The sequence below is a fragment of the Agelaius tricolor genome, unplaced genomic scaffold, assembly GCF_023055355.1.
Source record: "Agelaius tricolor isolate 1412-34295 unplaced genomic scaffold, bAgeTri1.0.p SCAF_1, whole genome shotgun sequence".
In the NCBI taxonomy this organism is placed as follows: Eukaryota; Metazoa; Chordata; class Aves; order Passeriformes; family Icteridae; genus Agelaius; species Agelaius tricolor.
The window spans coordinates 80900829-80923204 of NW_027269261.1; the positions used below are offsets into that span (position 1 = coordinate 80900829).

At 38.0% G+C, this 22376-nt stretch overlaps 1 protein-coding gene across 3 annotated transcripts in view; it reads left to right on the top strand.

The window, feature by feature from the left end:
* MBOAT2 (membrane bound glycerophospholipid O-acyltransferase 2) overlaps positions 1 to 22376 on the top strand; it is a 93279-nt gene that overhangs the window by 15129 nt on the left and 55774 nt on the right. For 2 of the 3 annotated variants that reach the window (XM_071441100.1, XM_071441110.1), the window contains exons 2-3: positions 2409 to 2554; positions 5940 to 6017. The exons of the other annotated variant lie outside the window; for it this stretch is intronic. In XM_071441100.1, the coding sequence (XP_071297201.1) occupies positions 2409 to 2554; positions 5940 to 6017 (224 nt within the window). The remainder of the gene's footprint in view (positions 1 to 2408; positions 2555 to 5939; positions 6018 to 22376) is intronic. 3 annotated transcript variants of the gene reach the window in all.

Consider the following 22376-nt stretch of genomic DNA (forward strand, 5'->3'; position numbering starts at 1 on the left):
AAAATATTCTTCTTGGGGAAGGTGCTTTGGTTTGTTTGGTTTTTTTTTCTTATCAGGTTTTGTTTGTTTTTTAATTAATGGGATACTGTTTTTGAAATACAGATTGGATCATTTGAGTAAATAGCTAAACAAATAGCAAGTGCCCAAGCAAGGTACCACCTTTTCACTCCCTACCAACTGAAACCTTTCTCAGGTTTGCTTTTTGTGTTTAGTGTGAGGATTTTACTCATTCCTAAACCTGCAGGCTCATCCTGAATTGTGAGATTCAAGGTTTGTTGTTTTGTTATTGTCTGCTCCTAAAGAGTTGGTGATACAGGTCAGAAGTGCCAAGCACTTCTACCCTTTTCACAGTAGTAGTAGGAGACAGATGATGACTTTCCTTTTTCCCTGGGTCTTGCTAGTTTGCTTTTAGTAGTAATCTGAAAAAGAAGGACACCATGTGATACCAGTTGGTAAATTATATTGCAGTCAAAGCACTAATGTCTGGGCATTCAGTAAAACCAGCAATGCAAGTGTGTCCATTTCAGGACAGGTATTCATGCTCATTTCTTCCCTCTGTCTCTTTACCTCAGCTTCACTACAAATCTGTGAATGTGCAACCTTCTCTGTCTCCCTTCCCCTTCTGGTCTGTCTAGGATGTGAATTCTTTGGGTCAGAAACGTGCTTTGTGGGTTACATGGCATAATTTCTGTAACAAATATTCATACAAATGTTGGTACTGAAGTAATAATTTTTTTGTTTTCATTTTTTTCTTGCCCTCTTTTCTAAAACATTATCAGTTTGTTTCCCTTTCAGTAGTTCATTTGACTGTTTTGTATGAAACTTTTTCACTAAATGCATAGAATCATCTTGAGTAATAAACCTCACTCTGTTTCATTTGCATCATTGCTTATAAAGGAGAGAAAACAGGTCAAGTTATGCCCTGGAAGAATATCTCCTCATTTATTTAGGATTTTTCAAATACTGTTAAAAGCATAATAGAAATGCGGTAGTAAGAGAACGGATGGAAAAGTGTACGTGACATTTTAAAGAACAGTTTAATTTAGGGAATTGTGCCTATTAAAAAGCACAGCCCTGCCTTTTGAGTCTTTCCCTGCTAGCACTTAATGCTTGAACTTGATGTTACGGGTTTTGGAGTGGTTCAGTTGTTACAAGAAAGAGTTCTGTAGTTGTTTTAATTGCTACTTCAAAAATGACCATGTTTTCATACTCTGACCCTTACCTATTATGGCCTGAAACTTGGTTGAAAAATGATTAAGGAATGGACAAGGTGAATTATGGTACTGCAAGTGTGCACTATGTTGCTGCAGACATCAATATTACACTTGCTGTCAGGAGCATAAAAATAGTATTGCCATTGTACCCTGTGGTGTTAAGATTAAGTATGTATTTCAGCTAAGTGCCATCAAAGAGTCTAAAATACTGTTGTGCAGAGAACCAGTGAAGCATGCAGGATGTACAGGTTTCTGTTCTTGAAGTGCTTAGAACCTGAAGCAGTGGTTTCCAAGCTGTTGCTTGTGATGACTTGGGATGCCACTATTAGACATAGAAAATTGTTAGGCAGTTTTCTATATGAGTAAAAAATAAAATCTATGAAGCGAGAAATGTTACTTTCTAAATAAAGTAATTTGTCCAGATTTTTGTAGCTTAAGCTACTTTTGGTAGTGGTTGCTGTATTTGAAGAGTTTGTTTCTTTATTGTGCCCTTACTGTTACATTTTTTTCAGGCCACAGTCAGAACAATTCTTTGTGCTCACTGATTTAGTTTTATTCAATTCTGCTTTTGCTTTCAGTGCCCTAATGTCTTTAAATATTTAATATACAAGAAATTTTCTGTCTTCAAGAATAAATGGCCTGAAGGGAGGAAGAATTTCCGAAACGATCCTACTTGAATGTACAAGAAGAAAATGCAGTGTGCAACCAAGCTGTTTATCTGATTACATAGCACTGAAATGCACTGCATTGAGCCTTGCTTCTGCACAGGCTACTGAAGTGATCTATAGTGATCTATCAGTGATTTTTGGAACTGATATGTAGCTTTGAGTCCTGCTCACTTAAAAAAGCAAATAAAACTGCAGCTCAGATCTTCACATTACTGGGAGAGTAGAGGTGATTTAATGGTTGATAGTGGTTTGCTATTCAAAAAATCTACAGCAAAAGACATTTTCTTTTCTTGATTTAAGCACATACTGCTTCATGTTCGATGCATCTTTTCCTCTGAGCTGCTTGGGGGAGCACTGGTTTGTGCTTTGGCCTGGGAGGGACACATGGGAGAAGCTCTTAGACATGCTGTGGTAAAAGCCACGGCAAAGCTACAGGTTCTGCAAATTGCTGAAAATGTGTGGATATTGCTGTTAATTTTTAATACACACTTGTGTGAGTTCTTCTTTCTTTTCTTTTTTTACGCAGGTCAACTTTGTAGTGTGCCAACTGTTTGCCTTGCTTGCGGCTGTTTGGTTTCGAACATACCTTCATTCAAGCAAAACTAGCCCATTTATAAGACATGTTGTTGCAACACTCTTGGGCCTTTATCTTGCACTTTTTTGTTTTGGATGGTAAGTTACACTTAAATTCATTTTTCAGGAACTTGTCAATTTTTATTTCTGTGTTACAAAGAACCATATTGCCTAATTCTGTGGGGTTTTTAGCTGCTGCAAATGTACTGAAATCAGCTTAAATATTCTGATGAGGCCCACAAATTTTGAAAGGTCATCTGTAAACTGGTAACTACCATACTGGCTACCTGTGGTTTTGGAAAGATGAAGCAGGTGCAGTTTGTTTAACTTCTACAGCTTTTTTTTCTGTGAACTTGCTGGAGAGGCATTCTCTTGAGGCACAGCACGGATGTGGTGACTAGGATAATTCCCTAGAAATACTCATGACATGAGATAACTCAGGGTCTTTTTCTAAATATTGAATATAATGTGACATTTTAAGGAAGAGTTGCTGGAACTGTAAAGTATATCTAGTGACACTCCTAGTAGTATAAAATGCCCTGTTTCATGGTTTCTTTTTTTTCTTTAATGATTTGGAGGGAGGGAAGATGTGATTGTTTTTCAGACACATATTTTGTGTGACTGCTGTTTGCGTATCTTGATCTTTCACAGTGTAGCAAGACAGAATGTTAGTAAAGTTAGAAAAGGGTATTCATTTAGCTTGGTGAATTTTTTTCCTTCAAAAAATAGCTTACTAAATGGCTCACATCTTCCCAAGATGGTTTGAGTGCCAGTTTCATTTTATTGCATTGTAAACAAGGTGCTTACTTGGCTTCAATTGTATAAAAGACTCTTATTTATGCTGACTATTATAGAGCATTAGTGAGCTAGGGGGGGATTAATCAAGCTGTTGTGCAGGTGGGAAACTGCACACAGGGTATGCCTGCATCTGTCTCTGCACATGCAGAATGTGTTGGCCTCTATGTAGGCATGTTGCAGAACTCTCCCAACATTAATTGATATATCTTGTTTTTAAATTTTGGGAAAGGAAATCAGTAACCTTTATTCTTTAGATTTACATGCATGACTGACTTATATAAAACTCTACTATGCCAGTCCGTTTCTTAAACAGGTGGCCATGGTATTCTGCTTTGGGGAATGATCTGATCTCAAAGACTTCCAGTCTTAACACTACAGAAAATGAGGAGGATATGGGAGATAGGAGGTACTATGTGAAGATTTTTTTTGAGAAGCACATTGTTTCCATTGCTTTAGAAGCAGAAATCATTAATTGTAACTTGTAATTAGAAGGGTTACTAATATATTCACATATGAATTTTGGATATGGGAGATTTTGGAAAGAAACAGCCTCTACTCCCAACAGACATAAATAAAAATTTGTGGAAGCTTCTCACCAGCAATATGCCCTGGAAAAAAAAAAGATGTTTTCTTTTTAAGAGGTTAATTTCTATTTTACAGTTACTGAGCTAAATACTATTTAAAAATTATGAAAATAACATAATTTGAGTTGTTGAAAGTACACATTCTTTAAAGATTGGTACTTCTGCCAATGCTTTTTCCTTTTGGTTAAGTACATGTTATACAAGCAGGTTTTTCGAGGGTTTGGTTTTTTTGGTTCCCCCTTTCCAAGAAATCAAGGATGCATACTGGTTACAAGCCCCTGATAACATCTTCAGTGACTCTTGGTTTGTGCTGCTATAACATGATGAACATTTATGAACGTATATAACAAGAAGGAAACTGTTACTGTTTTGTTATATAGTGTTACTAGTAAATGTAGTAACTTGTAGATCATGCAAATTTAAATGTGGGAAGTAGTTTGTAATCTGCACTCTTTTAAGGACATTAAGTAGTAGTTATGTTATCTTCAAGTGTGTTAGTTTTCAGTCACTTGTAATACTTGTGAGGGTGGTAGAGGAAAGGAAGAGAAGCAATAATTCCCTTTGCATAACAGCAAATAGCATAAAAGGCCCTGAATATGTACCCTTTGTATGTAGTTAAAAATCACTATTCTCTGTGGTATCTCAATACATCCCTTTGAATGTTTGAATCAAAGAACATATTGCTATTGTTAGCAGCTCTGAAAGAGAAATGTTTTCAGTGACTGTAATCCTGGTATGGTACTCCATGTCAGTCCACACTCTTTTAGGCTTTGATATCTTAGTCTCCTTTCTCTGTAAAAGAACAAGCCTCTTAAGTTTTTGTCATTTCACTAATGTCTGTCTTTGCTATACAATATTGCTAATGCTTGGCAGATAAGAAAAGGAAGTAAATACTTTTTAAATTGACAATTACTGTATTAAACTTGAATTTTAGGTAGTCCTATCCTAAATGAGACTAACTAGAAGTGAAGCATGGGAGAGCATGTACAGACTGGCTCTTCTGTAAAAAGTCAAGATTTTTCAAGATTAATTCATGTCCAAGTGAATAACCTTGAATCCAAGTTTTGGCTCGGTTCCTGCTGTATAGGATGAAGGATTTTAGTTGGATAGAACTGGTTTTCTTGTTTGAAGTCACTTCCTTGTTAGTAGAGGAGGAGTGAAATTAAGGAATTGTTGGTGATAAGCTGAAAGAAAATAGCGTCACTGTAGCAAAATGATTGCTGCTTTTTAGGCTGCTTTTCATGGGGGGAAAAAAAAAATCCCAAATTAGATGAGTTGTGTCACTTGAGCCTATGTACATCTGGTACTGGGGCACTTGAGGTACCAGAATGAAAAAAAACCCAAGTTACTGAAGATCAGCTCTTTTCCCATTCACTGGCACTGCTTTGATGGCAGTGCTCTTCAGCTTACTGAAGTATAACTCCTTCAAAGGCCAAGGCAAACTCCCAAAGCTGAGCTGTTGGATAGCTGTGGTGGTAAGCTGTGGAAAACAAAAGGAGGAGCTTAGAGCATCTTTGTGAAATAAATCTGTGGCTTGTTGGTGTGTAGGGCTTTTTTTGTGTGTGTTTTTTGTGACCATCACCACCATCCCTTTAAAAGTTACTGACAGCCTGGGACAAAGAGACTGGCTGGACACAGTCACCATTTCTGTTGAGTGGGAAATCTTACAATATTGTGGATACTAAGAAATTGTTGGCCTTATCTGGAATATCTATTGCTGTAAATGGGTAGAAAGATGAATATGGAAATAAAACCACAAAACTTTCATGTTGTTTACAGTTATTTACTCATGAAGTAATGCCAAATGGAAGACATAAGACATATTCTTTGTGTTTTAATAATTATCAGCATTTGCAATATTCTTGGTTGAGCTGGAGCATTGTAGCTGGGTGTCTAGGTTTTGTTCAGTACTGCTCTCCGTGTAAAGGGAGAAGTTCTCAGCAGAAAGAAGGGTAACAGAAAACCTAAATAGAATAAAAGGGGATTTTTCTTTGGGAGCAGTGGTAGCTTTAAACTTTGAACCTCTTTAATCTCACAATAAATGTGTGCAGTTGATTGTCATTAAAGAAAATGCTATGAGGGTTTACTTTTTTTTCCCCCAGGTATGCCTTACATTTTGTTATACAAAGTGGAATTTCCTACTATATCATGATCATAATAGGAGTGGAAAATATGCACAAGTAAGTTTCCATTCTAAAATTTATTTTACTTTGCCTTTACAAGAATGCTACTGTTGAGAGGTTTTTTTTGTAATCATGCATATATACCATAATTCTAGTTGTATCATAACATTTCAGTATTTGAATTCTCTAACCATGGTTTTATTTTCAGGTGAGAAGATGACTTATTTGGGAATTTTTGCCAGCCTTTTGAAATATCTAAAGCTCATTAAAATAATACTCCACTGAGACGTATTTTGTGTTTCCATATTCTTCTTTTTTCATCATTGTTTAATCTTAAGTATTTCTTGGTGTTGACAGATGAGAAATGTAATTTGAAAACAGACAATGCTAGTAGATGGAAGATGTCTGAACAGAAAACAATTTGTTTGAGAAATTTCCTTAGCAACTATAATATATATATATAATTCCTTTTTTTTTTAATATCAGTATGAATGCTGTCTTTGGTTAAGAATACATTTATAAAACACATACAGAATTATTTGAAGTTTGAATGCCTGATTATATCTTGTTTGAGTATCTGAATCCATATAGAAAAACACTTGGTTCTCTTTTTCAGTCACTCTTAAAAGCAGGGAAGACATTTATTACTGTATGCATATGTTTTACTATTCCAGTAGCCTAGAGATCAGAAACAAATTAAGTTCCCACTGTGTTAATTCCTGCATAAATGTTTAGTAAAATAGCAAATCCTTGCTTGAATAAGTTCCTGAAGTATGTGAGCCTGTGAGAAAAATGCTGGTAGAAAAAACAAAGAGGAAAATTGCTTTACACAGAAAGCGCAAAGCCAGGGCAGCCTTAGTTCACGATCCTATCTGTTAGAATACTCTGCTGAATTGTAGTGTGATAGTGAGTGTAGTTTTATTGTCTTTTAAAATATCCCATATTAGGCTCTTATGTTCAGGATTTTCTTCAAGGCCTCATATATTCAAAGTACTGTGGATGTGAGAGAATCTCATTTGGTTGGATAGCTGGTTTATAGACAAACCGCTTCTTTGATTACTGGTTGTTGTAAAGTAACTTGTTCATGTAAATTCCTCTTTAGACATTCAACAATGTAAGCTAAAACTTATGTTACTTAATATTCTAAAAGAAATGATTAATGTGGTTAAATGCAGCAAAGGGAGGTGCCAGTCAGGAGCACTTTGGCCTTTACCATAACAAGGTATGTAGGTTTCTCAAAAATGGAAATCCAGAAGTGGTTTACATTCCTAATAGCGTGAGACAGGTAGGCAGATTTCCTGCTCTGTGGCAAGGGAACAGTAATTCCTGATCCTCCTAATTCATCCCAGCTGCTTTCACTGCATGGCCTGATCTGCTGAGATGTTGGCTGTGTTATACACAGCTGTTACTGTGCAGCTGGGAGGGGAACCTAGATTTGATTACAGAGCTTATATTGCTTTGTCACCATATGAATTAGTCTGCCATTGGATAAAGCTAAAAAGCTCTTCTTTCAGCGGAAGAAAAAAAAAATGTAAGAGTCATTTGTTACTTTAAACTGTGGACAATGTGTGGATGCTGTATGGCAAGCTGCAGGAACCACTTCTAGTGAAACAGGCAAGACTACACAAGGTTTGCTCCTTCCACTGCTGGAGTATCCCAGAAGTGATGATGCCTAAGGAATGCACCAGGTACACTTAATTTTCTGTCAGGAAAATGCCACTTACAGCTTTCTGTTTGGCAGTCTGAATAGAAACCAATGTGAATGACTCCCCTCCCCACCTAAGTGTTTGCCTTCAGGCTATGAATGTGTGTCATGTTGCCCAGGGGAGACTGAAGGTTAAGTACTGTACAGCAGAGTGCAGCTGGTACCAGCTGGCCTCAGGACTGAAGAATGTCAGTGTTTTATGGGGATGTGTGTACAAGTAATTATAGTGCTTGTATATACCTGCATAGCCCCAGGTTTGGTATTTACTTTTTACGGGGTAGAGGGACCCATTGGCTGGCAGTCCTATCTAGATGTTACCTGCATTGTTCAATGAGCATCTTAACCTTGGAGTTGAACATCAAATACCTATATGTGATGTAAATATAGATTCAAGTGGACTTTGTATTGGAAAAGCAGTTGTGTATTGTAGAAATGATATTTGTCTATTATCTAAATTGATTCACTGACCTAAGTTTCCTTCTTTTCCCTGCCCTGCTGGCTGTCCTGCAGATTTCATGAGTGTATGGATAGGAAAAACATTATTCCTCTCCTTGCTGTTTTCCTTACCTTCTAACATAGCTCCTCAGGGTCTCCAGCCTCTCTAAAAATTGCTTAAACAAGTAAGAAACAACTAAATTTTTAAAAATGCTATCACTTCAGTTGCTGTGCACTGCTTAAACAGGTTTCCTTACCCTCTGAAGCCAGGAGAGGTTTTTGATAAATTTTTACATTCACCAAAGCACTTTAACCTTTCATGGTAGCTGTTATGTCCTATTCTGTTTGTTTTGATGGGCATACAGTTCTTTGTACTGTTCCTGTGCCCATGTATGTGAGCTGTTTGAACATGATAATGTAAAAAGATATTTGAATTAGAGTAAACAAACTTTGGTTGTAACTGGTCTGGTATCTGTGGAGGTACTTCCTGGTCATACCTTTCTTGGAATCTTGGAATGTTAGTCTTCAGTAAGTTCCCTTACACTCAAAGTTAGAGCCAGGACTGAGAGGGAGGCTCCCCTTTGCCTTCACTCCTTACTGTGGAGTTGATAAACAATAGATGTGGCAAAGGAGGTGTGGTGAAGATTTGATAGTTTTATCTTAAAAATCTCAGATTGGAGCCAAATAAGTCCTGATCATCTGAGTAAACTAATTCCCTTGGCATGCTAATTGTGGCACCTAATTTGTTAGTCAGGTGTTCAATGATGCTGAATGTCTTGATTTTTCTGATGCTTACCTAGAAATCAGACTTGTACTCTAAAGTTTGTGGATGGAAACACTGACTAGCACCAGGCAGTGATTTTCTGTATATTGGAGATTTGATGATAACAAAAATAACCATATAAATGGATTGTAAATTGTCTATCTTCAATTACTTGGAAAAATAAGCACTTGTTGATGTTAAGAGCTGTGAAGGAATTTCTTAGTAATCCTTGTGAATTTCTTCTAAAAGTATTTGCTCTAAGTAGCTATTGCAAGTTCATCCACTCTGGTAACTTCCTGTAACACTCCAGGCTGAGCCTGTATAGAACTCAATGCATGGCTTCAAACAATCATGTATAAGTTGAAAAATAAGTTGATATATCCTTCCTAAAATTGGAATGTTTAAATGGAAAGGCCTTTAATGAGCATGTATTTTGTAATGACAGGAAAGGAGTGAAAAGAGAACTACAATTTGCTTACTTGTAGTGCCTATCACTTTTTGCTGTACTTTAAAATAAAGATTAAATACACTTATTTAATCTTGGGGGAGGTGTGTTTGTGTCCCTATAGAGGTATAGGGAGAAAGGATAGGAATCATCCAGTATCTGCAGATTTGTAAATGTTGGTACTTAAGTAGAGAGGCTGAAAAAGATAATGCATGGGCATATTTAGTATTATAGCCTTCTCAGTTGGTTTGGTACAAAAAAGATATATGCTGCCTTAATGCCACTAGGAAAAAATCTGATTATATTCTTGTATTTCCAGAGAGGAGTGAAAATCAGTCTTTTTTTTAAATCCCCACCTCCTTTTTAAAATTTTATTTCATTTTATGCTTGATTGCTGATGTTACTCAAAAGAACAGAGTTCTCAAAAGAACAGGGTTTTTAAATAGTGCTATTGACACATAAAACCTCTTATCCCTCTTGCAAACTCAGGTTAAAAAAAAAACTTGTACTTTGGTTGTAGGAAGTAGCTATGCTTCATTGAGTATTGATGTTTACCTGAAGGAGGGCTCCCTTACACTGTGTGCTTCTGTAAGCATGTGGAGGACAGCCCTGTCTTGGAAGGAAGTTGTAGTGTAAAATTGCCTGGGTGTGTTAGAAATCTGTTGGGATGGAGCAGCTTTTTGGCTTGCATATAGATTTTTTTTTTTTTAATCTTTGTGCTCAAAGTGAAGCTGAGCACAATCAGTCAATCAAAGCAGAGTTGATAAAGTTGTGTTTTGGGGCTCTGTATTTGTTTGGTAATCTCTGTGGCATCTATACAGAGTTCTTCAAGGCACATTACTCTGCCTGTCATGCTGCCAAGCAACTTGACTGTTAGCAAATGAGCTCTGAGTCATGGTATCATTGCTGCATGGTTTATTACTTCAACAAACTATTGATGTCAAATAAATCAGGCTCTCTACAAAATGAAGTGGCAGAATAAATTGTACCTAGAAGAATTCAGTGAAAGCTATGTTCTTCTTCAGCTCCTGGCAAAGACAGCCACTAATAAGAGATGATTAAAAATTCTGGTTGCATGGCATTGACTGAATGGAGACAGTGGTGTTTGGGATAAAGAGATTATGTGCAAGGGTACCATATATTAGAGTTAATTTTCTTCTCTAGGAGCATAATTATCCATGGCTATTTATTCTTTGGTGAAATTTCTTGCATTTGAGACAAATTTCACTTGACTAATTACAACAAGCTCAGCAAACAATAATTTTCATTGTTCTTAATGAAACTGCTGGCTCTAAGTTTGGCAAGTCAGTTTTGCCTGCAGAACTGCAGGTGATGGTGTATGAAGTGTCTGAGTTGGAGCTAGAAGATCATGACCTTTGATACCAATGCACTGCAAACCATAAAAATTCTGTTTCTGTTTTTTTTCTTTTCCTTTAAAGGAGGGTGGATGTAAATAGAAAGCATTGATATTTAAGAAATACAAACATCTTAATTTTAAAATCCAGTGCCTCAATTAAAGATATTAAGTTTCATCTAGCTTTTAAAGCTGATCAGTTTTGCGGATCAAATGTCTTTACTGGAAGTTAAAGATAGGATCACAGAATCATAGAATAGCTGTGGAGGGAAGTGTTTCTGACTCCCACCCTGACTGCTCAAAGCAGGATCAGCTAGAGCAGGTTGCTCTGTGAAATCCAAGTCTTCCTTAGTACTGACATGAATAGTTCCAGTTGTCATAAGCATGCTAGCCATTTCCTTTTGGTGTCTTGCTTCAATGTTGATTATAGTTTAAAATTTATTTGAGGTGACTTCATGCAGCTTAGTTTTCCCATCTGTTTTGAACTTGCACAAAAGCTTTTTATGCTTTAATTTTCCCTCACCCAATAATTGTCCAGATTTGGTATTGTTAACTTAAATTGATCAGGCTCATTTCAACTTAAGGTCAAATAAACCAGCTATACTTGAGACAGTTACTTTATAGGAGGAGACCATATTAGGCAATGAGTAGTAGCATGTCAGTCTATCCTTTTTTGTAAGAGGAAGCATTAATAATAAAAAGAGGGGTGAGGGCAAAACACATGAAACAAAGACCATGTCAAGAAAAAGTACAGAAGTCTTATGTCTTTAATCAGTAGAAACAGGTGGAAGCCTGGCTGAGTAATGCAGACATGTCAGAGGAGTATTTGACACTGCAAGTTTGTTTTACTTTGAATTAACTTTTCAGTTATGTTCAAAGATAAACGTTCTTCCAGTTTTCAACCAAGAAATCTCATCTTCTTGACAAAGATAGTGAAGGATCTTGAGGAGAAGCTGTGTGAGGAGAGGCTGAGGTCACTTGGTCTGTTTAGCCTTGAGAATGGGAGACTGAAGGGGAACCTCACTGCAGTTACAACTTTCTTGTGAGAGGAGATAGCAATCTCTTCTCTGTGGTGACCAGAATTTTTTGTATTGGAAAAGCAGCTGATCTGGCATCTGTGGAAGTACTGGACCAGTGATAGGAGCTGAGAGAATCACCTGAAGTTGTGTCAGGCAGGTTTAGGTTGGATATTAGGAAAAGGTTTTTCACCCAGAGGGTGGTTGGGCACTGGTTCAGGCTCCCCAGGGAAGTGGCCACAGCACCAGCCTGACAGAGCTCAAGAAGCATTTGGACAATGCTCTTGGGCACAGGGTGTGACTCTTGGGGATGGTACTGTGCAGGGCTGGGAGTGAGACTCTGTGATCTTTGTGGATCCCTTTCAACTTACCATAGTCTGTGGTGCTAGGAGAAGATATGCAGTTGATTTACTTGTCCTCCCATCATTATGGACAAATTGGATTTCTTGCACATAGCCCTCCTGAAAGCAATTTCCTTATGTATTGGTTGGCATAATTTTTAATTGAGAAGCTTAGTGCTTTAGAACAGTAAATTTTAAACTTTCTATTTAAAAGTTACATGGAATTATGTTGGAAGAGAAATGGGTAAACAAAAGATAGAAATCAGAGTACAGTTTAAATTTACTGTAGAATTTACAGTACTTATCTTAAATTTGAACTTCCAGTGTTCTGTTTTCTGGGGAATTTTAGGTATGTGATACTTTAGCAGGTTTGTTGTGTGTTTACATCTGGTAAGAAGATGCAAGTATCTTAGGCAACGTAGCATGGAGTTTATCTTCAAAACTGGATAATACTGAAATAAAAAATACTTAGAATAGCCAAGTGCTAAGCTGTTCTTGCAGTCATTACTCATCACAGGCACAACAGGAACTGTGAAGTCAGTAGGCTTGCGAAAGGAAGCTCTGGGTAATTTGCTGTATGATTACTTAAAGAGTGAATAATCTGTTTTATTAATAGATCATACCACATGGAAATGCACAATGCATACAAGTAATGCACCATTTTAAACAAGAGTCACCTGAGTAACTTTCTTTTTCTTGGTATACTGCTCTCTCTAGGAGTGTCTGTTTAAAGTCCCATATTCTGGAAGCTCTTTAATAAGTGTAACCGTTTTCAGGTCGTTGAGGTTTCCTCTTTTGCTGCCCTCCACTGTAGTGTCCACTTGTGATACCATGTTTAATATTTGCTGTGTCATCATCTGTGTGCCTAATCACTGTCTTCTGGCTTTGATACTGAGTGCTGGTTTTAGTGGTAGGTGTTAATGTTTCTGTAAAAAGCTTTTTGTCCTCAAATAATATTAATCTCTTGAATACTTTAGGGATATCTTGAGGTGTAAATGAGATGGTATGCATACAGTGGGATTAAATAATAAGGTTTTACCATTTCCCTACATAAGATGTACAGGTGTCAGCTAAAACTTGGTAAATGTGTTACAACAAAAGAAAAACCTATAGAGTCATCCTTTTTTTCCCTACAAGATGAAAGGAGGTCTCATTGAACAGTAATATCCATTTGTCTTCAGTTGTTATGAAACAAGAGTGTGGGCTTCTCTGGATCTCTTTCTCTGCATGACCATGGTGCTCTGAAGAGCTGACTGGTACATGCTGTGGCTACATTCTTCTGCAGAGAGAGAACATTCATACAAACCTATAGGCTTGGTGGTGTTTGTTTTCAATTGTCCTCACTGCAGTAGGTTTGCTTCAGAAATCCATGTAAGCAGTGTGATTGTGATTACTTTAGAGTTGTCCCCACAGTAAGTTCTTACCATTTTTGTGATAACAAAATTAAAATTTGGTCTATGTGACAATGATGTGGTAGATTCTAATTCTGTACCTGAGGTACCTTTCCAGAATGGAGTGAGGGCCTTACCAAGCTTCTATCAGAGCTGCAGTCAGAAGCCAATGGTTTCATCAATCCTAGCTGCTGGAGAGCAGAATTTATGTAAAACACAGCTTTTGCTGTGTTTTATGTAAATATCTAATGTGTCAACATCCGTGTCCAGTTAGGATAGCTTCACACTGAAGAAGGTGCAGCTTTTGGATGTGAGACCAAAACTTGATTCATAGGTAGCTTCTGAAAAGTGTTAAAATAAAGCTTTATTCTGATCTTGGTTTGATGTCAAGTATGGTTAGTTTCTCTGGTGTTTTTTCCATACTTGTTTGAGCAATTAGTATATGTGACACAGTCTGTATAAATAGAAGAAGGGGCTAAATAAAGGAGCCTGAGACATCTAGAAGCAGAATGTTTGGTTTGTTGTGCCAGCTATGTTTTGCTACTCATATAACTACTCAGTACATTTTTCAAAGATACTGAAAATGTATTCCCTTTGCAGTGCAGAAGTGCAGTTAGCTCAGGAATATTAAATGATTTCTGCTCTTATACATCACCCTCTTACACATGAGAATTGAAATAAAAGCTACAACATAAACACACAACGATCAGATGCAGTCCTTGTCCAGTTCTTATGGTAGAAGAAATCCTTTTGCTGGAAGTAGAAAATCCCATCTATAGTAGCAGTTAATAATAATGAAATCAGGTAAGTGATGCTTTGTGAAATTGGTAAAATGGGCAATGGTAGAAGCATTAACAGTGTTTGCTAATACATCAGTTCCTTACAAGCATCACCACTTCGTGTTTATGAGCAGAATCAATGAAGAAATAAAATAATTCTTAATCTTTTAAATCTTTTGCTGTAGGTGTCAACTGATGTAAGAACATGGTTTACAAGAATTATATTGACTAATCATACTCTTCAGGTCAGCACTGAGAGGCATTTGTTTAAAGTATATTATCAGGATGGTAATGACCTACTGTGTGCTTGTGTTCATTGTGAAATGAAGCCATTATTTGTCCATAGTGTATTCCTGCAGTGTTTCATAATCACATATTGAATTTTTTTTCCTTGGTCTCTCATACTCAGAGTGAAAATATCTGATCAATCAGAAAATAGCTTCTGTTTCTTAATTGTGCTTTCTATCTTCTGCAAACACATAGGAGCACTGTGACACTGTCTAGTTTGTTCTGGGTGCACTGCCTCAGTTTTCATGCCACAGGGCATGAACAGTGATAACATATGTTTAAAATGGCATTTGGTCAAGTCACTGAGCAGATGTCTGAGCAACCTGTTTTAGGTCACTTTCCTTTCCTCTCCTTGGCTGTGAAAATTCTTGCTCTTTTCCTGTCTGCCTCTGTGTGTTAAGAACTGTAGTAGGTTGTGATTAACAGGTAACTCATGCAAACTGTGCTTCATTATGTAGTTGAGAAAAGATGAAGTGGTGAAGAGGAGACCAAATAACCCAAACAGAATAACTAGTACCTGAATGACAGACTTTGTGTACTTATGGTTGTCCTGACCTGTTCTCTTATACTTGAGTAATCAGACATTGTCATGGGGTAACTTCAGCAGACAGTCCTTGAACTATCAGTGTGCTCAGTTAAGGATTCTCTGTTAAAGGGAATCTTCTGTAAATGGAAATATTGATTCCTTTTGCCAGAGAAGTTCAGAATACCCATCTCTGAGAGCCTGAGGGATTCCAGAATAGGACTCCTGCCAGATGGATGCTGGTTGGTGGATGCTTTAAATCCAGCCAGGAGATCTCAGGAAACAGAGGGAGAAAATGGATGGTAGCCTCAGTTCAGCCAGACAGTTCTTGTTAAAGGCTCAGCAGTGAGCCTTCCCCTGCAGCAACTGGTTGCTTAGTCTGCTCTGTCAGCATCTTATTTTCTAATGCCAAAGTTCTGAGCTTGGGTTTCTGGGATTGACTCACATGGGAGCAAGTCCTGGTTTTCTGATGTGTATTTTCTGAGATAATCTCTTGTATTAATTGTAACAGCCTAAAAAGTCTTTGTGGAATTTGAGATTGGTAGAAATTGGAAGGAACCTCCCAGAGATCACCTTCCTGTTGAAACAGGGCAACCTAGACCCAGTTGTCCAAAAGTATGTCCAAGTAGCTTTTGAGTATCTCTAAGGAGGGAGAGTTCTCAATGCCCTAAGGAACTTCTGCCAGCTGTTTCCTGCTGTTCAGAGAGCACCTTCTGTGTTTGAGTTTGTGCATTGCCTCTGGGCATGCTCCTGTCACTGGGCACCATTGAAAAGAGCCTGGCTCCATCCTCCATGTAGCCTCCCTTCAGGTATTTACACACATTGGTGAGACCTCCCTGAGCCTTCTCCAGACTGAACTCTCCCAGCTCTCTCAGCCTTTCTGTGTAAGAAGAATGCTCCAGTCCCATGTCTTAGAGGCCCTTTTTGGATTCTCTCTGGTATGTTCACACCTCCCTTGTATTGGAAAACACAGCACTGTACCCAGCATTCCTTGTGGCCTCACCCAGTGCCTGATAGAGAAGATGGGTTACCACCCTTGACCTGCTGGCAATGCTTTGCCTAATGCAGCCTGGAATGCCACTAGTCTTTGTGCTAAGAGCATGCAGCTGGCTGCTGTATGAAATAGGCTGTTTTCTAAATACAAGGAACATTTCTTCTGTTCTGAGGGTGGTTTTTTTTTTTAAGAAAAGTTATTTAACTACTTAAGTCTACCAGCTTCAAAAAATCTGAACTTGCTTTTGTAAAAGTATTTCTAGACATGTTATTTATTTTTCTGATTTCTGTATCTTAAGCTATAATGGCTTGTTTTGGTTTGTTTGATTTTGCTTTTATCTTTTTAGTTATAAAGCAATACCTGAAGACATGTGCAGATTTCCAAAGATCAGGTCTCTGTTTTAGTATTAATGGGGTTAAAGAGTTGTGGTCAGTGGCCCCATGTCCTAGTGGAAACCTGTGATGGGTGGTGTCCCTCAGAGGTCTGCACTGGGATCAGTGCTAAAGGATTGAGTGCACTCTCAGCAAGTTTTCCAATGACATCAAACTGTGGTGTGGCCAACACCACTGCAGGGAAGGAGTGCCATCCAGAGGGACCTGGACAGGCTTGAGAGGTGTGCAGACCTCATGAGGTTCAGCAAGGACAAATGCAAGGGGACAATGCACCTGGGCTGGGGTAATCCTAGGCAAGTACAGGCTGGGTAGAGAGCAGATTGAGAGTAGCCTTGAGGAGGATTCCGGTGCTGTGTGCTGAGATGCTCAGCCTGTGCTGGCAATGTGCACTTTCAGCCCAGAAAGCCAATTGTATCCTGGGCTGCATCACAGGAAGCGTGGCCAGCGGGTCAAGGAGCCAGTTCTGTTCCTATGGGACCCTACCTGGAGGGCTGTGTTCAGATCTGGGATCCCCAACATAAGGACATCAGAGTGTTGGAGGTAGTCCAGAGGAGGACCATGAAGATGATCAGAAGGCTGGAGGACTTCTCCTGTGACTACAGACGGAGAGAGATGAAGCTATTCAGCCTGGAGAAGGAAAGGCTTTGGAGAAACCTCAGAGCACCTTCCAGTACCTAAAGGGGCCAGCAGAAGAACAGCAGAGGAACTGTTCAGAAGAGCATGTAATGATAGGGCAAGAGGGAATGGCTTTAAACTGAAAGAGCAGAGGTTTAGTTTAGATATAAGAAAGAAATACTTCCCTGTAAGGGTGATGAGGTGCTGGAACCACAGCAGTTGCCCAGAGAGGTTGTGGATGCCTCATCCTGAAAAGTGTTCAAGCCCAGGCTGGATGGAGCCCTCAGCAGCTTGGTCTAATGAAAAGTACCCTTGGGCAGGGGGGTTGGAACTAGATAATCCTTATGGTCCCTTCTGATCCAAGCCATTCTGTGATCCTATGAATTGTTGTTCCACAGTTCAGTCCCTTTCTGGTTCCTTTTGATTCCTAAAAATGGAAGATGGTTATGGGCTGTATGTGATTGGTTTAATCTTATTTTTTTCAATCCCTTAATGAATAGAAGCTAATGCTGTGCTTGTGCATTTGAAATTGGCTGACTGGTTCAGTCAGCCTGAGCATAAATTTGACTTTTATAAAGATAGTTTTCTTTGCATGTTATGAAAATTAGAAGCTGAATGAAGAGAGTACTGTCATTCTAAATCTGTGATGTTTTTCAAAGCTTTTGCCCATCTTGTGAACTTGATGTATCCTGTAGACCAAACTTTGCCATTCTTTTTTACACTCAGGATTCCCTTTTGGTAGCTGGACCTTGTATTTCCATTCTGAGTACCTACTAATGGTTGCATTCTTGTGAACTGGTGCAACTCCATGCTGTTTTTCTTCTGCCTGTCTCTCTTTCCTCTGTGGAGAAACTGTGTGGTGCCATGACCTTTGTGTGTGAACTGCCATACCTTTCCGTGCTTTGCAGTTTGAAGGGTGTGCTTTTTTTTTTTTTTTTTTTTTTTAATTTGAACTGGTGTTCTTTATCTGGCTGTTTTGTACTGCATGCTCTTGTGTTTTTCTGTATCTGCTCAAGCCTGGGCAGAGGATGGGCTTGTCAGCTTCAGATAGAAAGAATTTTCTGTCTCTGTCTTCCAGGACTTTGTGTTGGATTACGTTAATTAGAGCCTGCTACTTCCAAATTATTTTAATGCTCCTGTTCTTTTCCAAGGGATTAACTACTCTCTCAAATACAGGATGCTGTCACAGCATCTATCAGAATCTCATTTCCTTTAGGGATCTTTTAAAAGATCATTTTGAGATAATCTTTTTTGCTAGGGTATCTTGATTGTGAAAAACATGGACAAACAAACAAATAACCAAAAGCAAACAAAAACCAAAAAACCCCACCAAAAAGCCTCACTCTAGAACTAAGCCTCAAACCTCCCCAAACAAACAACGACAAAATGCAAATCCTGAGCATTGATCGTTGTTTTATAATCTGACATAGTTCAGTATTCCAAATTCTAAGAAGAGGGAAGGACAGCAAAAAAAATGGAAAACCAAGTTGGGAACAGGACCTCTGACTTAATTAGTGTACATAGGGACTTTGGTAGGTGTTACTATTTTCTACTAATATAGTTGTGACGGTTTTGGTTTTTTTTTAAATCTTTGCGTCATGCTTTCTGACTAAATCTTGGGGGAAGGGGTGATTTAATTTCTCAAAGGGAGCTAGTAGCTTTACCCTTTAAACATCATAGGCTGTTTTAGAGATTATTTGGCTGCAGTAATAAAAGATGCTGTATTATTCATGAAATGTCAATCTTCTTGCTGTTTCAACTTGATAAATACAATGAAATGTGATTTCCAGAGATTACATAAATTGAGCTCCAATTCCATAGGAAGCATTTCTAGATAGTAAGAGCATTTCTGTTGCACTGGAACACAAAGCTGTCCAAAATACAGGGTGCAGGAAGTCTACTGACCAACTACTAATGCAAAAGTCACCATTTAAATGAAACCAGTATGCACCTTCCTTTTAGACAAGCTTAGACTTTTAGAAAGAGAGAGATTGATTCTTCAGGATCTGTTGGTATGAAAATGTTAATTGAAAATTGAAGGCTTTTTTTCTGAACTGGAGACTATCAAAAGTGTTTTCAAGTTAATATGAGGGGGTTGTTTGCATTTTTGGTTCTGTTTTTTCTCCTTAAAAGCAAAGGAAGTTTCTGTATTTAAGTGTTTCACTATGGTTTTGATTTTTATACCCTTTGGTAGACCAGATAGACTATGAAGAAACCAGCAGAAATAAAAGAGTATATTAGAAACAGTGTTCCACTTCTTTCTACACTGTCTTCTCTGAGTTGCTGAAAAGGAGAAAACAATAAGACTTTTGTCAACAGATCAACACTTCTGGAAGTGTCTTTCTGAAGGAAGAAGCCTTCATCTATTTTCATGCTTGCCAGTCTTCCTGTTTCTTACTTGTTCTCATCAGGGCATGCCTTGTGAGAATCAATGTGTGGGTGCAGTTCTGCTGCAGAGTCCAAGATCTCTGCCTGAGGAGGAGGGACAAAGCTTCTCATGGAATGTAACTCAGGTTCTTAATCCACAGCTTCTCTACACCTGTCCCCAAGGTATATATGCAGAATTGGGTTTTTATAATGAAAATTTTAGAAATAGCTTGTCTTACATGGATTGCTATCTATGTAGCTTTTGACCATGAGCTTTGTACCCCCATTTGGGATGGTGCTGAATCAAATTAGAGTGCTGTTTCTAGGTTTGCTTCTTGCTCATTTTTCCCCCTTTTATGGAAGTTAAGAAATCCATTATTCTAAGCATGGTCTTTGGATTTCTGCATTTCTTCAGTCCCAGCTTTCCCAAAGGAATTAATAAGAAATGCTACATCGGGCTTTTCAAGGAGACAAGCATGTAGAGTAAAGGCATGCACATATAGAAAGGAAAAAGTGTGGGTGAGAATTTCAGCTCAGTTCAATTTTTTACACTGCTTGCTTTTTTTTTTTTTGGCATTCAATGATGTGTTCTGTGGCTGATTGTAAACAAGTTTAACACACAAAATATTTGAACAATCTGTGAATTAGAAGATAGACGTTGTAGGTTACCTCTCTCTCAGCAAGCAGAAGTTTCTGAATTTACTGGTGCTAAAGGCTCATCCTCACTTGAAAATATTTGTTTGCATTGATCGGGAGATAAGGGAGGTGCAGACTGCCCGCCCTCACAGCATAGCTGAACTCCTAATCAAAGTTTAACATATGGAATGTGTTCAAAACCAAGTACATGACTATAATGTGAAATCTTTTCAGCAAATGTAACCTTGGTTTGACAAGATGGGAAGCATTTAAAAGAAATTTGAATAGTACTAGAATGGTATGACACAAAACCAGCTCCTGTGGGTGTGTCTTGTTCCTGTACTTGATTTGTCTTGCCAGATCATCAATATCTTGACTGGCTCCCACAGCTGTTTTTCCTGCCTATTGCATCTGGTCTCTTAGCGGACTTTAAATTATAAATATTTTAAATATAGATGTCTCTTCATCTATGTACTGGAAAATTTTTTAGGCAGATTCCTTTTCTCTCATTTTGAAAAATATTTCTTTGGTAAACAAAATCCAATATAGAATTCTGGAAATGGAGGCTGAAAGGGATTTGAGAGTTTATCTGGACCTCTGATCAAAGTCAGTTTGAAAGCTTTAAAAATAACTTAAAAATTCTACGAAGATTTTGGTCTTATTTGGCAATCTGTACAGGTGCTTAACTATGCTTGCAGTCAGGTTGCCCTAGAAATTAGCCCAAGTTTAGCCTAAATAATCTGTAATTTGAGCCCCTTTCATCTGTGTAGGGAAGTGTATTTCCCTTGTGTTTGCAGGAATCTTCCATTTATATTGTCTTCTTTCAGTCCACTAAAGCCTGAAAAAGTCTCTTTAAATCTCTACTTAGGTTGCTTGTTTTTTCAAGGCCTCTTTCCTTTTTTTGTGTAGCTGCTTTTGGAATTCTTCCAGTTGTTCTATGTCATTTGGAGATGTGCTTCTCAAAACAGGTTGAGGTATTTGTAATGCTAAGCAGAGTAAAAGGCTTATTCTGTCTGTTTAGCAATGCTGTTACTTTGCATGGATCCTTTCCTGCTCTAATGCTGCCTAATAGTTGGTTTCCATTACAGACTTTTATGGTTGATTATTTACCAAGCAAAACTGTGCTTTGCATGTAACTTAATTGAGCTCCATTAGAAGCTTTTAAACCTTTTTTAGTTTTTCTTTTTTTCCCAAGATTTTCTGATCAACTGAGTGTTTGCAATTTTTCTAATGTAATGTCTACTTGAAGCTTTAATTAGTGTACTTACGGTTACCAAACTATTTAAATGTTTCCTGTTGTTTTTGTAGGTTTGATTAGTGGAATGATGGCTGATAGAGCCTTATGATTTGATCGTATTTCATCAACTTTTTTGGTACAATTTGAATTTGGGTTGATATTTTCCAGCAGCCCAAATGTTAGAATTAAGACTGACTGGCTGTAGGCATAACTTCAACTATAGCCAGCAACTAAGTACCATGCAGTAATAAACTAATAAAAAGGGAAACAAAGAAATAAAATTGCAGAGAAAGAAGTGATGCACGGTACAATTGCACATCATACCACTGACTGATGCCCAGCATGTCCCTTAGCAGTGACTGGTCCCTGGAGCCAGTTCCCCCCAGTTTCTATCCTGAGCACGATGCCCTATGGTGTGCAATATCCCTTTGACTGGTTTGTCACCTGCCCAGGCCATGTTCTCTCCCAGCTTCTTGTGTACCTCCCTGCTGGCACAGCATGAGACACGGCCAAGTCCTGGACTTGGAGTAAGCACTGCTCAGCAACAACTGAAACTTCAGTGTGTTATCAACGTTACTAGGAAGCAAATCAACTTTGTCCCAGCTGTTCCTCACCCTGGCTGTTCTAAGGATAGCTTTGATCATGTATGGTGGTCATGCTTATGTGACAGACCACATCTGTTAGTTGCACTCATATAATCAAGTTGTACTTGTTTTGGACAAGCTTTTGATTCAGTTGTGTTGCACTGTTTACCTTCTAGGTGTTTATAAATATGTACTGTGTAAAAAGCCAACAAAACCTTTATAGTATTTAATTTCCAGTTCAAGGGTCTATGGTTTTTTGAATTGCCTTTCTACTTTTAAAGACAATGTTCTAAAGAAGTGTAGCCCTTTTTTTTTTCCAGTTTCAAGGAAATCTTACCCATGCAAATTTTTTCTCGGCGGATAATTATTAAATATGACTAAGCTTCATTTAGCTTAATATCTTAGGGATTTTACTTGTATTTTGATTTGTCAGCTCCTACTTCTCCAGATTGTTTCTGAACCTTATCTTCCATTTGCTTTCTGAAATTGTCCATACTGCCTTTATGATTTACAGGCTATTTGATTTGTGTTTTTGAATGCATTGTGACTGT